The sequence below is a fragment of the Mus musculus genome, chromosome 16, assembly GCF_000001635.26.
Source record: "Mus musculus strain C57BL/6J chromosome 16, GRCm38.p6 C57BL/6J".
Taxonomy (NCBI): domain Eukaryota; kingdom Metazoa; phylum Chordata; class Mammalia; order Rodentia; family Muridae; genus Mus; species Mus musculus.
Genome location: NC_000082.6, coordinates 15,543,053 through 15,566,574, shown reverse-complemented (window position 1 = coordinate 15,566,574; position 23,522 = coordinate 15,543,053). Strand labels below are relative to the sequence as shown.

General features: G+C 38.6%; 1 protein-coding gene across 3 annotated transcripts in view; it reads left to right on the top strand.

Moving 5' to 3' along the window:
• Ube2v2 (ubiquitin-conjugating enzyme E2 variant 2) overlaps window positions 1-15,589 on the top strand; it is a 43,533-nt gene extending 27,944 nt beyond the window's left edge. For 2 of the 3 annotated variants that reach the window (NM_001159351.1, NM_023585.4), the window contains one exon: window positions 10,032-15,589. In NM_001159351.1, coding sequence (NP_001152823.1) covers window positions 10,032-10,178 — 147 coding nt within the window. In that variant the 3' untranslated portion in view covers window positions 10,179-15,589. The remainder of the gene's footprint in view (window positions 1-10,031) is intronic. The other variant, XM_011246011.2, reaches the window with a different exon arrangement.
• The last annotated feature ends 7,933 nt before the right edge of the window (window positions 15,590-23,522 follow it).

The following is a 23,522-nucleotide window of genomic DNA, read 5'->3' as shown; positions in this document are numbered from 1 at the left end:
ACTATAATTGGCTGGATAGTTATTTTTACAACTGGTAAATAGAATTTCAGATTAACTGTTACTAATTGGGCAACGATAGTTTTATGTATTTTGAGGCTAATTCATATTACATATACAAGTAGTCATAGTGGGTGTTACAGTAATGTGGTTTTTACTTAGTAAAATTTTCTTGTCTGTGGTTACACTGTATGGTGTTACAGAGTTTCATTTTGTAAGGTCTCAAGTTTTAGAGATTATATTATACACTGACAAGGTGCAGATTTTGATATGATGGAATATTTATTTTCTTGTTTTGTTTGTTTGTTTGTTTGTTTGTTTGAGACAGAGTTTCTTTGTGTAGTCCTGGCTGTCTTTGAACTCACTCTGTAGACCACCTGCCTCTGCCTCCCGAGTGCTGGGATTAAAGGCGTGCGCCACCAATGGCGGAATATTTATTTTCTTATATTCTATTTTCTTCTTCCGTACTTCAATGTTGACTTGAATGTACAATATAGGGCAGATCCAGTTCTATGGTCACTCATATAGTAGTGGGTCAACATGGTTTGGTTTCTTAAAGCGTTTTGAGCCTGTTACAGCTGTGAAACCACCCATAATTTCTTGCCACAAAGACCTCTTCATAGGACAGTTAGCAACAAAACTTGATGTTTGTCTGAGAAGCAAGAGAATAAAAGCTGATAGAGACAAGATGGGCTTGCCTTAGGGTTTTTACTGTCGTGGTGAAACACGATGACCAAAAGAAAGTTCTGTTCCATATAACAGATAATAAATCATCTAAGGCTTTCAGGTCAGGAACCTGGAGGCAGGAGCTGATGCAGAGGCCCTGGAAGAATGCTGTTTACTGTCTGTCTACATGGTTTGCTCACTCTGCTTTCTTATAGAACTCAGTACTATCAGCCCCAGGGATAGTACTGCCCACAGTGAGCTGGGCCCTCCCCCATCAATCCCTAAGAAAATGTCTTGTAGGCTTACCTACAGCCTGATCTTTTTGAAGCATTTTTTCACTTCAAGCTGCCCCCTTTCAGATGACTATATAGCTTGTGTCAAGTTGACATAAAAACTAGCCAGCATAGAACTCTTTAAGTCTTGAAGTTAGAAGTGACATTTAAACATTGTATACATTAGAAGATAGTTACATGCAGAAATGATAATAAGAGCCAGAGATAATCTGGAAGTGGGACTAGGTTTATGGCTTAGATTCTGGTACTGATATCAAAGGGTTTATACTTAATCTCCAACTATATTGAGGTATAAACATTCATTTTATATATAGCTCTGTCTAAAAATTTTAAAAGAAGTATGTTTTAAGTTAATTTGTATATTAATATGCATGTGTGTAGTTTATTTGTACTCTTACCACAGCACACAATGAGGTCAGGGGACACATTTCAGGAGTTGCTTTTCTTTTCATCATATGGGTCATGGAGATTGAACTTAGGACAAAAAGTGCCTTTACCTACTGAGCCATCTTGCCAGCTCCAGGGAACTATTAAATCATAGGCCTGTCCATATGCAGATGGAGAGCTTCAAATAGGAGTAATGAAACATTGAGAGACATCTTACCAGCTCCCTGCCTGCCTGTATCTACTTTAGTCTATACATTCATATACATTTATTATATTATAATTGGGTTAACTTTTTATTATTTAGTTGTAAGAGTTTTTCAAATACTGGGGAAATGGTATATATTACACATTTAATTTGTTAGTACTTTGTTCTATTCTCTGTGTTTTTTTTTCCTCCTTTATTGATGGTGTACAGTGCATTCGCTACAGTACATTCGATTTTAGTTTGGTGCTTTGTTTTGAGATAGGACATTAAAGTATTGTCCACACTGCTGTGTTTTTTTTTTTTTTTTTTTTAATTCACTTTACATTCTGATCAATGACTGCCTGCCCCCCTGCTCCTCCTCTGCCAGAGTCCCTTTCCTTAATTTCCCTCCTCTTTTCTGGTGAGAGAATGAAGGCTCCCCGTAGATGTCCACCCTCCCATCCCCTGACACACACACACATCATTTCTGCAGGACTAGGAGCTTCTACTGAGAACAAACAAGGTAACCAAGTTTGCTGAACAGATTCCACAGGCAGGCAACAGCTTTAGGGATAGCCATCACACATTGTTTGGGACCCACATGAAGACCGAGCTGCACATCTCTTTTCATATATGTGGGGTTGGGGGCCTAGGTTCAGATTGTATATGTATGCTCTTTGGTTCAGTCTCTGAGACTCCCAAGGGTCCAGGCTACTTGACACTTTTGGTCTTTCTGTGGAGTTCTTATCCCCTCCAGGGCCCTCACTGCTTCCCCCAACTGTTCCAAGCTCTATCCAATGTTTGGCTGTAGGTCTCTACATCTACCTGAGTCAGGTTTAGGTGGAGCCTCTCAGAGGACAGGCATGCTAGGTTTCTGTCTGCAAGCATAACAGAGTATCTTTAATAGTGTTAGAGATTGGATCCACCCCATAATCAGCATCCAAACGCTGACACCATTGCATACCCTAGCAAGATTTTATTGAAAGGACCCAGATGTAGCTGTCTCTTGTGAGACTATGCCGGGGCCTAGCAAACACAGAAGTGGATGCTCACATTCAGCTACTGGATGGATCACAGGGCTCCCAATGGAGGAGCTAGAGAAAGAACCCAAGGAGCTAAAGGGATCTGCAACCCTATAGGTGGAACAACATTATGAACTAACCAGTACCCCGGAGCTCTTGACTCTAGCTGCATATGTAACAAAAGATGGCCTAATCGGCCATCACTGGAAAGAGAGGCCCATTGGACACGTAAACTTTGTATGCCCCAGTACAGGGGAACGCCAGGGCCAAAAAGGGGGAGTGGGTGGGTAGGGGAGTGGGGGTGGGAGGGTATGGGGGACTTTTGGTATAGCATTGGAAATGTAAATGAGCTAAATACCTAATAAAAAATGGAAAAAAAAAAAGAAAAAAAATAGTGTTAGAGATTGGTGCTTGCCCATGGGATGGGTCTGTAGTTGGACCAGTTATTGCTTGATCATTCCCTTAGTCTCTGCTCTAAGATATCTTTGTGCCTGTATTTCTTGTAGGCAGGATAAACTTTGAGTAGAAAGTTTTTTAGGTGGGTTGGTGTCCCTTTTGCTTCATTGGAGTTCCTGCCTAGTTACAGGAAGTGTCCTCTTCAGGTTCCATATTCTCATTGCTATGAGTCTCAGCTAAGGTCACCTCCATTGATTCTTGGGAGCCTTCCCTAACTTGGGTCTCTGGCATGTCCTTGAGATCACGCCACCCCCACCGTCCCAGCACTTTGAAAGCTGCAAATTTCCATTCATTCTCATGGGACTCTGGCCATCTCCTATCTCTTCCCTCACCTGATCTTGAATCTACACCCCCCAACCCCTCCCCATTCCCTCTCCCACCTAGTTCCCTCCTTCCATCTGCCTCCTGTGACTATTTTGTTCCCCCTTCTAAGTGAGATTCAAGCTTCCTCATTTGTGCCTTCCTTGTTGTTTAACTTATTTGGGTATGTGGAGTGTAGTGTGGCTATCCTGTATTTTATGGCTAATATCCACTTATAAGTGAATACATACCATGCTTGTACTTTTGGGTCTGGGTTACCTCACTCAGAGTGGTATTCTCAGGTTTCATTCATTTGCCTACAAAGTTCATGATTTCTTTGTTTTTAGTAGCTAGATAGTATTCCATTGTGTAGATGTACCATAGTTTCTTTATCCATTCTTCAGTTGAGAGACATCTAGGTTGTTTCCTGTTTCTGGCTATTGTGAATTAAGGTGCTGTGAGCATAGTTGAGCAAGTGTCTTTGTGGGATGGTGGGGCATCTTTTGGATATATGCCCAGGAGTGGTATTGCTCGGTCTTGATGTAGAACTACTCCCAGTTTACTGAGAAACTGCCAAATTGGTTTCTAAAGTGGTTGTCCAAGTTTGCACTCCCACCAGCAATGGAGGAGTGTTCCCCTTGCTTCACTTCCTTGCCAGCATGTATAGTCACTTGAATTTTTGATCTTAGCCATTCTGAAAGTTGTAAGATGGCATCTCAGAGTCATTTTGATTTACATTTCCCTGATGACTAAGGATGTTGAACACTTCTTTAAGTGCTTCTTGGTCATTTGAGATTCCTCTGTTGAGAATTCTGTTTAGCTCTGTGCCCCATTTTCAATGGGTTATTTGGGTTGTTGGAGTCTATCTTATTGAATTCTTTATTTTTTTATTTTTTATATTTTGGATTTTTTGAGACAGGGCTTCTCTGTATAGCCCTGGCGGTCCTGGAACTCACGCTGTAGACCAGGCTGGCCTCAAACTCAGAAATCCGCCTGCCTCTGCCTCCCGAGTGCTGGGATTAAAGGCATGCACCACCACTCAGATGTAGGCTTGGTGAAGATCCTTTACCAATCTGTAGATGCTGTTTTGTCCTAATGACAGTGTCCTTTGCTTTACAGAAGCTTTTCAGTTTTGTGAGGCTCCATTTATCAATTGTTTATCTTAGAGCCTGAGCCATTGGTATTCTGTTCAGGAAGATGTCTTCTGTACCAGAGAGTTCAAGGCTATTGCCCACTCTCTATTCTATTAGATTTACTGTATCCATTTTTACATTTAAGTACTTGCTAGATCCACTTGGACTTGAGTTTTATGCAGGGTGATAGATAGGAACCTATTTGCATTCTTTTGCATATAGACAGACAGTTAGACCCGCACCATTTGTTGAAGATGCTTTCTTTTTTCCATTGTGTGGTTTTGGCTTCTTTGTTAAAAATCAAGTGTCCATCGGTGTATGTGTTTATTTCAGGGTCTTTGACTAGATTCCATTGATCAATGTATCTTTCTGTACCAATACCATATAGTTTTTATCACTATTGCTCTGTAGTACAGCTTGAGGTCAGGGATGGTGATACCTCAAAAAGTTCTTTTAGTTTTCAGGGTTGTTTTAGCTACCCTGGGATTTTTGTTTTTCCATTTGAAGTTGAGAATTATTCTGTCAAGGTCTGCAAGGAATTGTGTTGGAATTTTGATGGGAATTGCATTGAATCTGTAAATTGCTTTTGGTAGTGTGGACATTTTCACTATGCTAATCCTACTGATTGAATATGGGAGGTCTTGCCATCTTCTGATAACTTCCTCAGTAGTAGTATTTGTTGTTGTTGTTGTTCTCCTCCTCCTCCTCCTTAATTTGAAGTTTTTGACTTAAAGGTCTTTTCACTTGTTTTGTTAGAGTTACTTTAAAATTTTTTATACTATTTGTGGCTATTGTGAGGGGTGTTATTTTCCTGATTTCTTCTCAGTCCATTTATCATTTATATAAAGGCTACTGATTTCTTTGAGTTTATTTTGTATCCAGCAACTTGCCTCAAGATGTTTATTAGCTGTAGGAGTTCTCTTGGTAGAATTTTTGGGGTCACTTATGAATACTATCATATCATCCACAAATATCAATAGTTTGACTTCTTCCTTTCCATTTTGTATTCCCTTGATCTCCTTTTAGTTGTTATTTTGCTTTAGCTAGAACTTCAAGTACTATATTGGAATATTTAGGGCGAGAATGCCCCCCCTCTCTCTATTGAATAGATAGGGAGAAAGCAGCCTGTCTTGTCCTTGATTTTAGTGGAATTCTTATAAGTTTCTTTCCATTTAGTTTGGTTTTGGCTACTGGCTTCCTGTATATTGCTTTTAGTGCATTTAGGCATGCACCTTATATCCGTGATCTCACTAAAAGTTGAGACTTTTATGACTGCTTCTATTTCCTTAGGGGTTTTAGGGCTGTTTAAATAGTGTACCTAATCTTGATTTAACTTTGGTAAGTGGTGTCTGTCTAGAAAATCATCCATTTCATTAAGATTTTCCAATTTTGTGGAGTACAGGCTTTTAAAGTAAGACATAATAATTCTTTGAATTTCCTTGTTGTCTGTTGTTATGCCCCATTTTCATTTCTGATTTTGTTCATTTGGATACGTTTTCTCTGTATCTTGGTTAGTTTGGTTAAGGGTTTATCCTGTTAATTTTCTCAAAGATCCAGCTCTTGGTTTATTGATTCTTCTTATTGTTTTCTTTGTTTCTAATTGATTTGATTTCTGCTCTGATTTTGATTATTTGCTGTCTTCTACTTCTGTTTGGGGTGCTTGGTTGCTTCTTTTTTTTTTTCAGGTCTACTTTAAATTGCTGATATCAGAACTTTCTAATTTCTTTATAGAGGCATTTAGTGCTATATGAACTTTCCTCTTAGCCCTGCTTTCATTGTGTCCCATAAATTTGGGTATGTTGTGCCTTCATTTTCATTAAATTTTGGAAGGTTTTAATTTATTTCTTTATTTTTTCCCTGACCCAGAGATCATTGCATTGAATAGAGAGTTCTTCAATTTCAATGAGTTTGTAGGCTTTCTGGTGTTGTTGAAGTCCAGCTTTAATCCATGGGCGTCTGATAAGATCTGTTGAGGTTTGCTCAGTGATTGACTACATGATCAGTTTTGGGGAAGGATCCAAGAGGTGCTGAGAAGAAGGTATATTCTTTTGTTTGGGTGAAATAATCTGTAGATTTCTGTTAGGTTAATTTAATTCATAATGTCTGTTAGTTATATTATTTCTCTGTTTAGGTTTTCTCTGGATGACCTGTCAATTGGTGAGAGTAGGGTGTTGAAGTCCTCCACTCTTAATGTGGAGTTTGATGTACTATTTAAACTTCAGCAATGTTTCTTTTACAAATGTGGGTGCCCTTGTGCTTGGGGCATAGATGTTCAGAACTGAGATATCAGCTTGGTAGATTTTTTTTTTCCTTTGATGTGTATGAAGTGTCATTCTCTGTCTCTTGAGTAATTTTGGTTGAATATCTATTTTATTAGATATTAGAATGGCTACTCTAACTTGCTTCCTGGATGTTTTGTGATCTAACATTTCCATTGGTGGATGTATCAGTTTCTTCTGTTGTATGTTCTACACCAGAGATTCTCTCTTCCATCTCTTGTATTTTGTTGCTGATGCTTATGTCTGTTGTTTCTGTTCTCTTCCCTATGCTTTCCATCTTCAGGATTCCCTGATGTTTGTGTTTAATTTTTCTTTCTTTTAAGTTTATTTATTTTATGTATATGAGTACACTGTAGCTAGACAGATGGTTGTGAGTCATCATGTGTGTGGTTGCTGGGAATTGAACTTAGGACCTCTGCTTGCTCTGGCCCCACTTGCTCTGGCCCAAAGATTTATTTATTATTATATGTAAGTACATTGTAGCTGTCTTTAGACACACCTGAAGAGTGTGTCACATCTTATTACGGATGGTTGTGAGCCACCATGTGGTTGCTGGGATTTGAACTCAGGACCTTTGGAAGAGCAGTCAGTGCTCTTACCCACTGAGCCATCTCACCAGCCCCTGTGTTTTCTTTCTTGCTTCTATTTCTGTTGTCAGATCCTGAATAGTTTTATTTCCTTCCCCATATTTAATTTTTTTTCCCTGTATTTCTTTAAGGATTTTGTTTCTTCTTTAGAGGCATCTCTACCAGTTTGGTTGTATTTTTCTGTATTTCTTCAAGAGAGTTATTCATTTCCTCTTTAAAGGCCTCTTTCATGTTTATAAGATTGGATTTAAGGTCATTCATTTTCTTGTGCTTTGCATATCTAGGACTTGTTGTATTAGGGTAGTTGTTGCTCTGAAGGTGTCATATTGCCCTGGTTTTTGTTGATTGCATTCATTCAAGTGCCTTTAGCCATATGGTTGTCTTCATTCCCTGGTTGTTCCTGTTTTAGTAAGTACTGAGAGGGGGCCTTACCTGGATGATCCTGGTGTGGGAGGCCTCTGATGGGTATTCTTGGGCTATTGATTCTGGATCAGCAGGTCTGATAGTGGACTGAGAGCTTGTGGGATAATGGAGGTTCAGCTTGGAAAACAGGCGGCTCAGGGCAGCTCTGGTGTCCCAGAGGACTCAGCTGGCGGGGACGTGGGCAGAAGAGAGTCTAGAACCTGTATGCTTCTTAGATCAGCAGGTCTAATCACCCAAGCTGATCTTAGATTCTTAGGTCAATTAATTTTTTACCTGAGCCTTTCAAGTAGCTAGGAGTACAGGCATGTGTCATCATAGACTGGCCAAACATTCCTACTTTTGATGAAGTCTGTTTGTATTTTCTTTTTGTTAAATCTACTTTAGGTATTATGTGTAAGAAGCTCTTGTTAAAAATTATATTATGGAAGTTGATTCCTATGTTTTCTTATAACAGTTTCCTCATTTTAACTCTTCTAGTTTATGGGCTATTTTGAATTTTTTACTTCTATAAATATTCTGGACTTTCAGTTTATTTGTATTTATCTTTCTGCAAGCAACACTATAACTTTGTAACATTTTGAAATAACTTTTTTTTCCGTATTGTTCTTGTTTTTTGGCATTCTAATATACATTTTAAGAGTAGCTTGTTTATGTCTAGAGCAAAACAAAACAAAACAAAACCAAAAAAGGGGCAGTTGCAAAAATGTGTTTTTAAGGGTCTTACAATAGCCCTAGTTCCTCCTGAGTGCTGAGGATTTCAGAAGTGTGCTATCATAGATCAGCTTGAAGAATACTGCCACGTTTAAAGTATTAACTTTCTGATCCATGTATACTCATTTACGCCTTTGTTTCTATCAATAATATTTCAGTTCCTGGTGCACAGATCTTATTAATTTTGATACTATCATTGCAAATTGTATTTTTAAAAATACGTATTTAAAAGATATTTATTTATTTATTATGTATATAGCATTCTGCCTGCATGTGTGCCTGCAGGCCAGAAGAGGGCACCAGATTTCATTATAGGTGGTTGCTGGGAATTGAACTCAGGACCTCTGAGACAGTGCTCTTAACCTCTGAGCCATCTCTGCAACTCCTATTTTCTTAATTGACTTTAGATACACTGCAAATGTATAGAAATGCAGCTTTTAAAAAAAATATGGATGCTATGATCTTACTAGCTTTAGTAGTTTCTCCCCCTACCCGCCATCCTGCTTCCTCTTCTCTCTCTCTTCTCCCTTTCTTCTCCTTTCCTCTCCCTGTTTCCACCCTCTTGGCCACTCTCCTTTCCTATCTCTCTCCCTCTGTGTTTTTGAGACAAGGTATTCCTGGCTGGCCTGGAATTCTCACTGTGTAGTCTGTGCTGGCATCCAGATCAGAGAGATCTGTCTGGCTCTGCCTCCTGAATGCTGGGATTAAGGTGTGCACCACCATTTCTGGCCTCCACAAGTTTTCTTATTGTTATTCTTACAGTTGTCTGTGTACAAGATTGTGTCATCCACAAGTCAACCTTTTTCTTCCTCTTAGTTTTATTAGAAATAGAAAGGAGTGTTCTGACTTAATATGAGTAGATTTGTCTTAAATCAGCAACAACGATTAACAAGTATTTATAAATGATTACAAAATCATTACTTAATGTAATATTTATATGCATATAGAAATTCTGGTAATAAGACTGCTGCATGTTCATTGTAAAATGCAGAAAATCAGACATATTTGGAGAGTTGGTTACACAATAGGTTGGACTAGGAATCAGTCAAGAAAATATAAACATCCTTGTAAATAATCTTTTTTTCCCTTTTATTGGATATTTTCTTTATTTACATTTCAAATGCTACCCCCTTTCCTGGTCTCCCCTCTGGAAATCTCCTGTCCCATTCTGCCTTCCAGCCCTGGCATTCCCCTACACTGGGGCATCGAACCCCCTCAGGCCCAAGGGCTGTTCCTCCCATTGATGTCCAACAAGGCCATCCTCTGCCACATTCGCGGCCAGAGCCATGGGTCCCTCCTGTATACTCTTTGTTTGGTGGTACAAGAGTCCCTGGGAGCTCTATGGGGTCTGGCATAGTATAGCATTCTTGTTAAATTATTTTTAAATTATTGATACAAGGTACATTAACATCATTAATAATACTATTAATTTTTTGTTTGTTTTTTGAGACAGTCTCCATATCTAGCCCAGGCTGTCTTGAATTTGGTGCTCCTCTTTTCTCTGTTGTCTTGGTGTGCTCCACTATGTCTGGCTGTGCTTCTACAGTACTTTACACTTGGCAGTTAATTGTCTCTCTTCTCTTCCTCTCTCAGGTGGATGCACGGAGCATACCAGTATTAGCAAAATGGCAAAATTCCTATAGCATTAAAGTCATACTTCAAGAGCTAAGACGTCTTATGATGTCCAAAGAAAATATGAAGCTTCCACAGCCTCCAGAAGGACAGACGTACAACAACTAACTTTAGTGGATCTCAAACTTGTCTTAAATCAGCAACCTTCTACTCATGTTAATGTCTTGATTAAATATCACCATGCACAATACCCACACAATAAGTAAAAGAATTGCAGCTGGTAAACATGACCTGGACAGTTGTAAGAATATATTTAATATATGTACACCTATTATGTTTTCAGGTAACAAGAGACGTGCAGCACAATTTTTCTTTCTATTAAAGCACTGTCATTTAAACATGAACCTGAAGTACTCAAAATGGAGTTCAGGCTTTCAAGACAAAAGCATGACAAAAGAGTGTCATGTGGCCATGGAAACATTTGTTTTTCTGGAAAGTAAAGTCTCAAGAAGGAAGAACAGAAATGGCATGCTTTATCATATTTAGAGCTGCAGTTGGAATTGTTTAAAGTAGCAGATACAATGACTAGTCAACAATTGTGTTAATTCTTGAAGCGGTGTGGGTGCTGACTACTATTAGTACAAACATAGGTTCAGGATTGTTTTGATACCTGTATTTATAATAAAAGGTGTTGGGGTTTTGAATTTCTGTTAAAAGCTGTTCCCGTTTGTTACATGTAACAGACATAATAATTTGTTTACAGTCTTTGTTTAGTAAAACATGCTTAGATGTTTTAAGTGAAGTCAACAAAAAGGAAATAGGTGTATGGATATGTGATTTTGAGATGAAAGTTAGTCTTAAAATGTAAATAAAATATGGAATGTGTCTTAAGAGACTGTGCTATTTCTGTTACATTGATATATGCTATGGTAGCCATATCATGGTAGCAAAATTGGGAGTTATTAAGCTAGGCATGGTAATGGCAGAGGCAGGCGATTACAAGTTCCTGGCCAGCCTGGGCTAGTACATAAGACTGCAATTAAAACAAAATAAGAAATACTGTGAGACTATCAAAGACTTTCATTGAAATTCTATTCTATATGCCTATGTTTGGAACTTACAGAGCACTTGTTGTGACACCGTACATGCTCAGTTTAATTTCTTCGCACAAAGAGGTATCTCAGTTACTATATTTCAAATTTTATTTCATCATAGGCAATATTAAAAAAGATCTTTGCATTTTAGCAGTTTTTGTAGCTACAAACTGCAAATTATTCAGTACTCATTTAATTTTTTCTTGTGACATTTTAATTTTTCTGTAAAGCTTTGGTTCATTACAATTGACTGAATTGAAGACTTTCCTCCCCTATCTTTAATTTTTTTTTTGTTATTTAGTGTGTGTGTGCGCAGTGTGTGTGGTGGGGGGATGTGTGCGCGCGCATACGTGTGTGTACTTGTGTGAAGATCAGAGGTTACCTTTGGAGTGTTGGTTCTTGCCTTCACTTTCCTGTGTGTTACTGATGTCGAACTCTGATCACCATGTACCATGCGTGTCAACAAGGGCCCTCACTGCAGAGCCATCTCATTGGTTCCTCTTCTAAGAACAACGGAAGTTAATTTTATCATTCCACTCTGTTTACTTTAACAAATATGTGTCTGAAGTTGAAAGTTTATTTTTATTCTTTTATCAAATTGACAGTTTAATTGTCAAAATAAAAAAATGAGATGTTCAAACTTTGCATATAAAGAAAGTAAAGGGAACAGCATGACTAGTATACTGATTACTTTTGGTTACTTTTATAGCAAGGATAGGTTTCTTGACATATACTTGGTGTGTTTTGATTAAGCTGTTTAAAAGTTAATGTTTTTTTAGTCATTAAACTAGTTTGTCTAGACATTATCATCACTGTTGTAGTTTGAAAGAGGGTACCACTGTATAACCTATGATGGCTTCAAACTTGCACAATTATTTCTGTCTCAGCCTCCCAAGTACTAGTTCAGGTGTACACCATGTCCAGCATAAGTGGACTCATTTTAAATGAGCTAGTCTAATTATCAACAAACTTCCTTTATTCGTGTTTTGTGTGTGTGTGTGTGTGTGTGTGTGTGTGTGTGTGTGTTGGGTGCATGCAGAGGCCTTAGGTGGTATCTGGAGTCTCTCTTAATTGTTCTTTCACTTTATAGTGTCAGACAGTGTTTTTAAATGAAGCCCAGAGCTCACTGATGCAGCTAGACTTGCTAATCAGCTTGCTATAGAAATAGATCCCCCTGCCTCTGCTTTCCAAGGCTGGAATTATAGCCTTACCTGTTATTTTATGTGGGTTCTGGGAATCGGATCTCCAACAAGCATTTTCAACCATTGAGCCATCTCAGCCCCTCAAAGATGTTCTAAATATTTAACCACATAGAACATACACATAACATTTTCCATGTGTAATTGATTAAAGTAGACTTAAATGAAATATACTAATATTTAATGATTAAAGATTACATTCAATTGCATTGACAGTATAGAGTCATTACCAGTTCTTTTCTGCCTTGAAAATGTGTCTTGTGATACTTGGAGCTAGTAAGTGTTGGGATGCTTTTGATAGCCTTTGGTAGAATCTGGTACTTTGGTCTCATGTTGTCTTTGTATATGCCACTGTGAGAGTTCTCTCCTCCACCCAAGGCTGTTTGTCAGAGCCCAGCCTATTTAAAAAAAACCCCTTTCTTGTTTAAGGGATTGTGGATCTTAGCATAAATCTATGAGTCAGTTAACAGATTTCCAAAGCAAAATCCATTTTGCATGTAACAGTTATATATGATTATCTAAGATTGATGAAATTTTAGAGTTAATAGAGCCTCTTTTAAATAAAAGCAAATCTTCTTTTGTAAAGTGACTAGGATTGCAGGAATGTGGTATAAATAGACTAGAAATTTGCCTTAGAAACTTGTTTCAAGAGATTTTAAAGTATGACCCTTGATGACTATATGTTAATAAAAGTTAAAAAGTAAAATTCTTGTTCCAGTAGGTCCCTGTTATACTTTAATGGCTTTAACTATTTGTTATTTTCAGAATTGGTAATTTTTTATTATTTGTTAATTTAAAATAAAGTTATTGCACTTGTTTAGGGATCTGTATATACTTTTCTAGAATTTTTGTAACAAACATTGGGTCTGTCACAGGCAGTCTTTTGGGTGTGAAAACAAAACCTGTAATTTTACATTGACCTTTATAAAAACTATTTTACTCAACATTTGGGTATGTGAATAAATAGGGACTTTAGTTTGATTTATCAGGACAAGTACTTCACCAAGACTGACTTCCATCATCGAAGTGTTCTTCAACATTAGAATGCATGTGAAGTTGATATTTGAAAATTTAGAGCATTGTTGAAAACCACTCTTAATAGGTTTGATGTTTATGGCTTTAGGCCATTCTCATAAGTTCAGTCAAAATCATGTCAGCTTCCTAAATGAGTTTAAAACCATATATTCTTGCATGCTTACAAGGATTTTGGAAACTACTTAAGGAATCTTACAGTTTTTTTCCTTTATAAGAATAGTTTTTAGGTATTTGTATACAGAGCTACAATATTATTGATTATTGGGAAGGATAGCAGACACAGATCTTACTTTTCTGATAAGTAGCAATACACTTTCATTGCTTCAGTTTGACCAGTTTTTGTTCAGTTGTAATGCCTCAAGATTTTGGAAAGATGTACATGTTTTCTGAACTAGAAACACCATGAAAAGGAATAAACACAAGTGGTAGGAACACAAGTGATTAACTTACATTCAGTACCGAGCTTACTAAAAAGCAGGGAGTCCACAGGAATAGAATTTCTAAAGTTAATGTTCTTTGGAGAAGTTACCAAAGACTGAATAAACTTTTTCTCTAAAACTATATTTTGTGTGTGCCTGTGACTGTGCATTTGCATGCCTGTGTGCATTCATTTATGAGTGTGTGTGTGTGTGTGTGTGTGTGTGTGTGTGTGTGTGTATGTGTGTGTGGCCAAAGAACAACTTAGGAATTTGTTCGCACCTTGCACTGTGTGAGGGGTTGAACTCAGGTCATCTGGCTTAGATGCAAGTATCTTTACCCACTGAACCATCTTGCTTGTCCCAGGGGAATCTGATACTGAACATATTGGATGTTTAGGAAGTTTTCTGGAATTTTGAAAAGATACACTGTAAGTATTTTCTGAAAAGAAAACTAATAAAGGTATTTGTTGATACAGGAAATAAAAATGAAGACCATTTTGTAAAATCAAGGAGTTTGAAAAACTCATAGAATGAGTTACATGATTTAAAAAGCCATTAGCAGGCTGGAGGAGTGAGCCTGATGTCTTGTTTGGATATGCAGACGCCATGTAGAAAGCGGGACAGTGTAGTATGTGAGTAATCCCAACATGTCTCTACCAGCAGGTGTGGGGAGACAGAACTTTTAAAAGCAACCGCTGGTTGCTGTGGTGTTTATATCTTCAATAAAAGGTGTGCAGCTAAGAAATAAGGGTTTTGCCCCATCTCATTTTTCCATATAATTTAAAAATACTGCGGTAGGTTCCCCCTTCTAAGTTTATGAGATCAATGATAAAAGCTGAATCAATCTCTCTCTCTCTCTCTGTCTGTCTGTCTCAAGAGATTTATTTATTTCATGTATGTGAGTACACTGTCATTGTCTTTAGACACACCAGGAGAGGACATCGGATCCCCATTACAGATGGCTGTGAGCCACCATGTAGTTGCTGGGAATTGAACTCAGGACCTCTAGGAAGAGCAGTCAGTGTGGGAATCACTTGTCTACCTACTTCCCACGGACAGAATCAACATTGCCCAGAATTTCCCCAGTCTTAGCTAACTGTACTGTGAGATGAATATTTGCTTAATTGGGAAAATGAAGGCTCTTAAAGTACAGTGCCTTGGGTTACAGTTGCATTTATTACTTTCCATAATTGAAGTTTTCTATAAACTTTCCATAGGTTATTACTGCTAGCCTCTATACTGACAAATGTTGGCAGTTGCCCCTTAGCCACTTCAGATTCTGCCTGTACTAAAGTTGTCAACAACTGTTGTAGGTTAAAAGTACAGGTTCCTCCCACCTCAGCTTGGACCTATCTCTCTTTTTTTCTTTTTTTCTTTTTGAGACAGGGTTTCTCTGTGTAGCCCTGGCTGTCTTGGAACTCACTTTGTAGACCAGGCTGGCCTCGAACTCAGAAATCCGCCTGCCTCTGCCTCCCAAGTGCTGCGATTAAAGGCGTGCGCCACCACGTCTGGCTTTTATCTCATATTTTTAATCCATTCTTTGAGTAAATCATTTTAAAAACAGAATTCTTTATTCTCTCAGGGTTAGTTACTCGTTTTTGAACATGAGTTTTTTTTTCTTTAAGTAATGTCTTCATTTGCAATGAATTTATCTCGTTCTAAAATTTGCATACTTCCAGTAGGGTTCTTTTGGTTGTAGCATTTGGCCAGTTTTAGTGAATGTTACCCCTGGAGAATGTTTACTTTTATGCAATTGCTTGCTTTTATACAATGTTTGCTTTTATGCAAGCCCCAATTTTTGGCTACCAATAAAGTAGAAGATATTCTAAGGTAAGGAGGAGTCCAATTGTAGTCACAGAGCTTCCCAAATCCTTTGAGGTTTGATAGTATAAGTTTCATACATTTGGAATTTAAATTTTGCAAGTTATTCCTAGAATTGGCCTTTCTATGATACATGTGGATAGTTCCCACACTGACATTACCTGTTACATTTGTAGGGCAGTTGGTCATTCTATAAATGAGTCTAAGGTCACAGGACACAATCCAAAATATCTTGGCAAAGCAAGAAACAAGCAAAAAAACCCCACTTCTGGAGAAGGATGTATAACCATGTCAAATCATGCAAAAAATATCCACCAGAGGTCTGGTTGGGTTTTATTCCTAGTATAAAGGGGTCTCTTCCCTCTTTGAGTAGTCAGAACTTGGCCTCATACTCACATATAATTGGCTAACTCAGAATGATTCAGCCGATAAGCAAAGTTCAATTTTTTGATGGGAGAATATAACCTTGAGCAAATATTTTGATTTTAAAAGTGTTGACTTGTGATGGAAATTGAATTTCTGCCAAGTGTGGAGAGCTTTTGGGAGCTGCTTGGCAGGAATCTGACGTTGGGCTATGACAAGGAAGCACGCTCAGACAGGAATCTGATTTTAGGCTAGAACAAAGAAGTAGGCTTCAGGCAGGAATATGACTTTGGACTAGGACTGGGAAGTAGACTCAGTTATCTTGGTCATCCTGATAAGCCCTTAAAAACAGTGATCTTGGGGACTTTGTTTATTGCCTTGCTTGTTCCTTGACTATTTGTGTTTATTGTCTTGCTTGTTCCTTAACCTAGAACTCACCTTATTGCTTTCATGTAATTAAAATGGTATAAAAGCAGGTTGGGAAAAATATAAACCTGCCTCAACCTCAGAACTGGCTAGGGTCATGCTACAATGTTGTCTAATTGTCTTTTTTTCTTTTTAATCCTTACTCCTGCCCTGGAGACTGACTGAGCTGGCTTGGTCAGCCAAGTGGCTTCACACTTTTTTAAAAAATGAAGTTTTATCTTAACCCTTTGATAGAAGAGACAATATATTTTGTTTACATTTCCCACAATTTTCCCTCTTTCACAATACATGTCACTAAACATCTTCTCCGATTGGATTTATTTGTACATGTCCTCCCCTGTGATAAGAAAAAAAGACTACTTACTACATTTTAGCAAACATCTTGACACATTGTTAAATGACTTTGATGTGAGGGAATATTCCCTACATGGAAGAAAATGCAGAAGAAAGCACACACAACTAAATCACTACATGTTACCCTGTGATTGCAGGTTTGGATGGTAAAACATTGACTTTTAATTCTCATAAAAAGTCATGAGGATTATTGCTTTTCTTTTTAAGGCGGGGCATTTCCTCTTGAAATATCTACTTGATCTATTTGGTTTATAATGTTAGTTAGGTCCAGCATTTCTCTGTTTAATTTTTGTTTGGATGACCTGACTATTGGTGGCAGTGAGGTTTTGAAGTCTCTATCAGTCTGAGAGTCAGCATGTGACTTAAGCTGTAGTAGTATTTTTTGAGCTGGGGTGTCCTTGTGTTTATTGCATAGTTATTAACAATTACCAAGTCCTCTTCGTCTATTTTTCCTTTGATGCATATATAGTGTCCTTTCTTATCACCTCTGATTAGTTTCTGTTTGAAGTCGATTTTTACAAGTTAATAAAATGGCTACTATTTGCTTGGAGTGTCTTTTTCCCTCTTTTCACCATAGGGTGATGTCTATCCTTGATGTGAAAATGTCTGTCTTGGATGCGGCAAAAGGGTGGATCTTCTGCTTGTATTCATTCTGTTTATGTCTTTTTACTGGGTAATTGAGATCATTGATGTTGAAAGATATCAATGAACAGAGTATTTCTTGTTCATTGTGGTGGTATGTGTGCTTCCCTTCTTTTGATTTTCTAGTCTGAGAATAGTTTTTTCCTGTGTTTTTTTTTTTTTTTTGGGGGGGGGGTGGTGGTGGTGGTGGTGTAGATAATTTCTTTAGGTTGGAGTTTCTTTCAAGCACCTTCTGTACAGAAGATTTGTATGTAAATATTGCTTACATTTTTATTTTTTTTTGTCTATTATGATAGAAGTCTTGCTAGGTATAGTAGTCTGGGCTGGCATCTCACATCTGAGAGCCTGTAGAATATCAGTCTGGGCCCTTTCAGCTTTTAGAGTTTCCATTGACAAGTCAGGTGTTATCACATTGGACCTGCCTTTATACACTACATTGTCCTTTTCCCTAGCAACTTTAAATATTCTTTCTTTATTCTGTATGTTTAGTGCTTTGATTTTTATGTACTGAGGGGATTTTTTTTTCCTGGCCCAGTCCATTTGATGCTTCTTGCACTGTGATAGGCATTTTTTTCTTTAATTAGAGAAATTTTCTATGATTTTGTTGAAAATATTTTCTGGGACTTTGATCTGAACTGCTTCTTCCTCTATTTCTATTATTCATTCTTAGATTTGGTCTTTTTATAGTGTCCCAGTTTTCCTGGATATTTTGTGCCAAGACTTTTTTTTTAGATTAACATTTTCATTGATTGATGTTTTCATTTCTTCTATCATGCCTTTAGTGCCTGAGATTGTATTTTCATCTTTTGTATTCTGTTGGTCAAGCTTACCTCTGAGGTTCCTGTCAGGGTTTCTAAATGTTCCATTTACAGAGTCCCCTCGGTTTGTGTTTGCCTTATTGATTACATTTCCACTTTTTGTTCTTTTCACTGTTTGTTTGTGTTTCAATAGATTTCCTCTTTATATATATGGTCAGAAAAACCTATTTTAAAGCTTTTTTTTTTTCCATGTGTTTTAGCTAGGTTGGAAATTTCAGGGTCTGTTGCTGTGGTAGGGTTGCTGGGTTCTAGTGGAGACATTGTCATGGCTGTTTCTGATTGTGTTTTTGTGCTGGAATTTGGGTATCTTGATTTGGGAAGATTGTAATTTCAGGTACTAGATGGGTGTTTTGTTCCTTTGATTCTGTTTCCTCTCTGCTTAGGAGTGTGTGTTGGCTGTGTGTTGCCTATAGGAGATTCTTCTGTGGTCCTGGTAATTGTGGTCACGTTTGGTTCCTGGTAAAATGTGTTTCTGGATATTGGATTTTGACACTTAGGAATGGGGATGGGCCATGAGTAGGGGAGCTGAGGGGGTCCATATCAGGGACGAAGATAGGGTATTTCACCAGGATCTGTTTAGTCCTCTGGGTATGGAAACGAGAGTGAGGAGATGCCATAACAGAAGGTATGCTACAGAGCTGAAGATGAGACTGAAGGTATTGGATTTGGGGGAATGGAGGGATAGGTGAAGATCTGCTGTTAGCCCACTTCCTTCCCTGGTTTGAGATGCCTGTGGATTCCCAGGGAATGCACGATGGAGTAGGGGGCTTCGATAAACCAATGATTGGGGGAAGAGAAGTTAGGAGGGGAAGAACTGTGTGATCCACTGGAGATAGAGGCAGATGGGGTGAGGATTGGGGAGGAGAAAGAGGGCTGCACAGTGGTCTGCTACAGAGCTAGAGGTGAGACTGGGTCATTGTATTTGGTAAAAAATTGCCTATCTGCTTTCCTGCTCAGAGGTTGTATACATTTCCTAATCTGGGGTGTAAGAGATACAGAGACTATTGGGCTGTATCTTGGAGTTAAGGCGAACAACAGATTGGGAAAAGATCTTTACCAATCCTACATCCGATAGAGGGCTAATATCCAATATATACAAAGAACTCAAGAAGTTAGACTCCAGAGAACCAAATAACCCTATTAAAACTGGGGCCGGGCAGGGGTGGCGCATGCCTTTAATCCCAGCACTTGGGAGGCAAAGGCAGGCAGGTTTCTGAGACTGAGGCCAGCCTGGTCTATAGAGTGAGTTCCAGGACACCCAGGGCTACACAGAGAAACCCTGTCTCAAAAAAAAAAATGGGGTACAGAGCTAAACAATTAAAAAGTGAGGAATATCAAATGGCTGAGAAGCGCCTAAAGAAATGTTCAACATCCTTACATCGTTAGTCATCAGGGAAATGGAAATCTTAAACAATCCTGAGATTCCACCTCACACCTGTCAGAATGACTAAGATCAAAATCACAGCAGATACTGGTGAGGATGTGGAGAAAGAGAAACACTCCTCCCCTGCTGGTAGGATTGTATGCTGGTACAACCACTCTGGAAGTCAGTTTGGCGGTTCCTCAGAAGATTGGACATAGTACTGCCTGAGGACCCAGCTATACCAATCCTGGGAATATACCCAGAAGATGCTCCATCATGTAATAAGGGCACATGCTCCACTATGTACATAGCAGCCTTATTTATAATAGCCAGAAGTTGGAAAGAACCCAGATGTCCCTCAATGGAGGAATGGATACAGAAAAGGTGGTATACTTACACAATAGAATACTACTCAGCTATTAAAAACAATGACTTCATGAAATTTGCAGGCAAATGGATGGGACTAGGAAAATATCCTGAGTGAGTTAACCCAATCACAAAAGAACACACATGGTATACACTCACTGATAAGTGGATATTAGCCCAGAAGCTCATAATACTTAAGATACAATTCACATACCAAATGAAGCTCAAGAAGAAGGAAGACCAAAGTATGAATACTCTCATCCCTCTTAGAAGGGGGAACAACATAGCCATGGGAGGAGATACAGAGACAAAGTGTGGAACAGAGACTGAAGGAAAGATCATCCAGAGACTGCCCCACCTGGGGATCCATACCATACGTACAGTCACCAAACCCAGACACTATTGTGAATGCCAATAAATGCTTGCGACAGGAACCTGAAATAGCTGTCTCCTGAGAGGCTCTACCGGTGCCTGACAAATACAAGAGGTGCATGCTCTTAGCCAGCCATTTGGGCTGAGCACAAGATCCCCAATGGAGGAGCTAGAGAAAGTACCCAAGAAGCTGAAGGAGCTTGCAGCCCCATAAGAGGAACAACAATAGGAACCAACCAGTACTCCCAGAGCTCCCAGGGACTAAACCACCAACCAAAGAGTACACATGGAGGGACCTATGGCTCCAGCTGCATATGTAGCAGAGGATAGCCTTGTTGGGCATCAATGGGAAGAGAGGCTCTTGGTCCTGATAAGGCTCGATGTCCCAGTGTAGGGGAATGCTAGGACAGGGAAGTGGAAGTAGGTGGGTTTGTGTGTGGGGGGGCAAATGGGATAGGGGTATTTTGGAGAGGAAACAAGGAATGAGGATAGCATTTGAAATGTAAATAAAGAAAATATCTCATAAAAATTTATCCATAAAAAAAAGAACTTTGTGTGTGTATTTTTTTTTTCCCTAGAATCAATGGTAACTCAATCACTGGGCACATCAACTAGAATCCCAATCTTGTAAGCCATATTAACTCTCAACCCTGGCAGATTTGCCATCTAAACCAGGAGACAATAGTAGCTACACCCTGGCCTCTCATTGTCCCTGTCCAAAGGCCCCTGTCTTAGGGTTTCTAATCCTGTACAAACATCATGACCAAGAAGCAAGTTGGGGAGGAAACGGTTTATTCAGCGTACACTTCCACATTGCTGTTGACACTAAAGGATGTCAGGACTGGAACTCAAGCAGGTCAGGAAGCAGGAGTTGATGCAGCAGCCATGGAGGGATGTTACTGGCTTGCTTAGCCTGCTCTCTTATAGAACCAAGACTAGCAGCCCAGAGATGGCACCACCCACAAGGGGACCTTCCTGCTAGATCACTAATTGAGAAAATGCCTTACAGCTGGATCTCATGGAGGCATTTCCTCAACTGAAGCTCCTTTCTCTATGATAACTCCAGCCTGTGTCAAGTTGACACAAAACTAGTCAGTACAGCCCCTATCTCTCTCTTGCCTCCTCTCTTCCTCTATCCAACCCAGATGTCCTACATACTCACCCCGTGGATTGGTTTCTTTATTCATTAGGGAAATGTTCACAAGAAGTCACCTGAGTTACATTTCTCATCCCTATTCCAGTCAACCTCTCCTGGGAAAGCAGAATTAACATCAAAATACAAAGAGCACCAGGGCCACCCACCATACTTGCCCCTTTCTGTCCACTTAAAAGACTCTTTCATCTGGGATATAAATTTGGCACATTATTACCATTTTGTAATTCATAAAGTACAAGATAGACCTAACACCCAGTCCATCATTTTTTGTCAATTAAATAGAATACTCTGTCATGTATCCTAACTTAAAAGACATAAATTCATATGTTATGTCCTGGTTTAGCTTGTTTACTATCTGAAAATTATCTTCCCAAATATATTTTCTCAATGTTTAATAGCCTGGGTTGGCTATGAGACTATAAGTAGTCTTTCAACCCCAACAGAAGTCCAAGAGTGACCAATAGTATCTGAAAATACAGGAAGCCTACCACAGCTTCCAGAACTGAGACAAACTGCAGAGACAGCTGCCTACCTATGCAGCCTCAGTAAGTCAGGAAGTTGGAGCGTCAATCTTCAGCCTTCTGGCCCAGGATATTCTGACAGACCTTGAAAAACAGGAATTATTAAGGACTAGCTTATTCTGTCTCAGCAGAACTAAGCTGTCCTAACCTGTAAATTTTGTCCTTTCAAGGATGGTACAGGTCTGCAGGAGAAATAGGCACTTTCTGCCCAGTGGCCACCTAGCCACAATGTACAACCTCACCTGGAGGTAGAGATGCTCAGCTGCTTCTTTGAATCCATGAATGGGGAACTGTTAGGAGAAGATGTGTCTCAACAAGTGAATAAATAACATTAAATGTCACGTCTGTGGATTTTTGACATTTTTGAAAACCAACTCTCTATGTAAAGTAATCTGGACTGTTGTCCATTAACTACTCTCAGCTGTTTCTAGTGAAAATATTTTGAAAACACCCTAACAATAAACCAAGAGCCATGAATTTTTTACTTGGCCCTTAACTCACAGGTTTAAACATCTCAGATCAGTTTATAATAACAGTTATAGAAGAACTGGGACCAAGCCTTGTACTTTAAAATTTTTTTAATAAAAGAAATTTATACCAATGAAAACCTTGATTCTGCATCAAAATAAATTCTGTACCAAAATAAGAAATTATGACTTCAACTTAGTAACTATTATAAACATTTCTACCAAATGGGATTATGGCTATACAATAAATTCTAGATATTTCCTCCCTGTTCCAATTGTGACCATTTCTAAATTCCCTCGAAAGGCAACGTTAGAATAACCCCCCTCTAGCCCCAAAGCCCAGGGAACTGAGACGACGACTCTATAACTTCATCACGCTGAACATGGGCATTGAGATATATTTCAGGGACTGGAGAAGGGTAGGGAAAATGGGAGAGTTGGTTGGCCTTAAGAACAATTGTTTTAGTCTCTGATGTCTGTGTCTAGACTGGATCTGGCTGAACGTCCAAGCGATCAGGAGTTCAAAGCAGGTCAGTTCAGCATGTCTGATGATGAGACTCACCAAGGCTGTATATTCTGTAATATACAAATCTCAAAACAAAAAATTAGTATCATCAAGGTATCTTTTTTTTTTGTTTGTTTGATTTTCTGGAATCTAATTCTCTGGGGGTCTCCCTTGATCTAATCTGATCCATATAGCTCTGGGAAATGTCCAGAGCCTAATTACCTTTTCTAAAAACACAAAGACAAAACCTTTCTCCTAAATCAGTATATCCTTGAGCCAGTAACCAGAAAAACCATTATTTTGACCTCTTTCCCAGAGGAATAATATAACCACAAAACTCAAAATCACATCCATTTTGAAAATTAAAACAATCCAGAACAAAAGAATTAAACTAAAATATTTTATATACCTATTCTTAGGCTTTTTCTATTTTGCTATGCCAGGAAATTAACCCAAAATTCCCATGGAGCCCATATTCAAAGAATATGAGTTAGTTGTCCTGCAGACGTCATTATACCATCTTTAAAACAATTGATTCACATTTTTATCTATATCTGTTCATGAGCAGGCAGCTTGTCAAACCAGGATTTA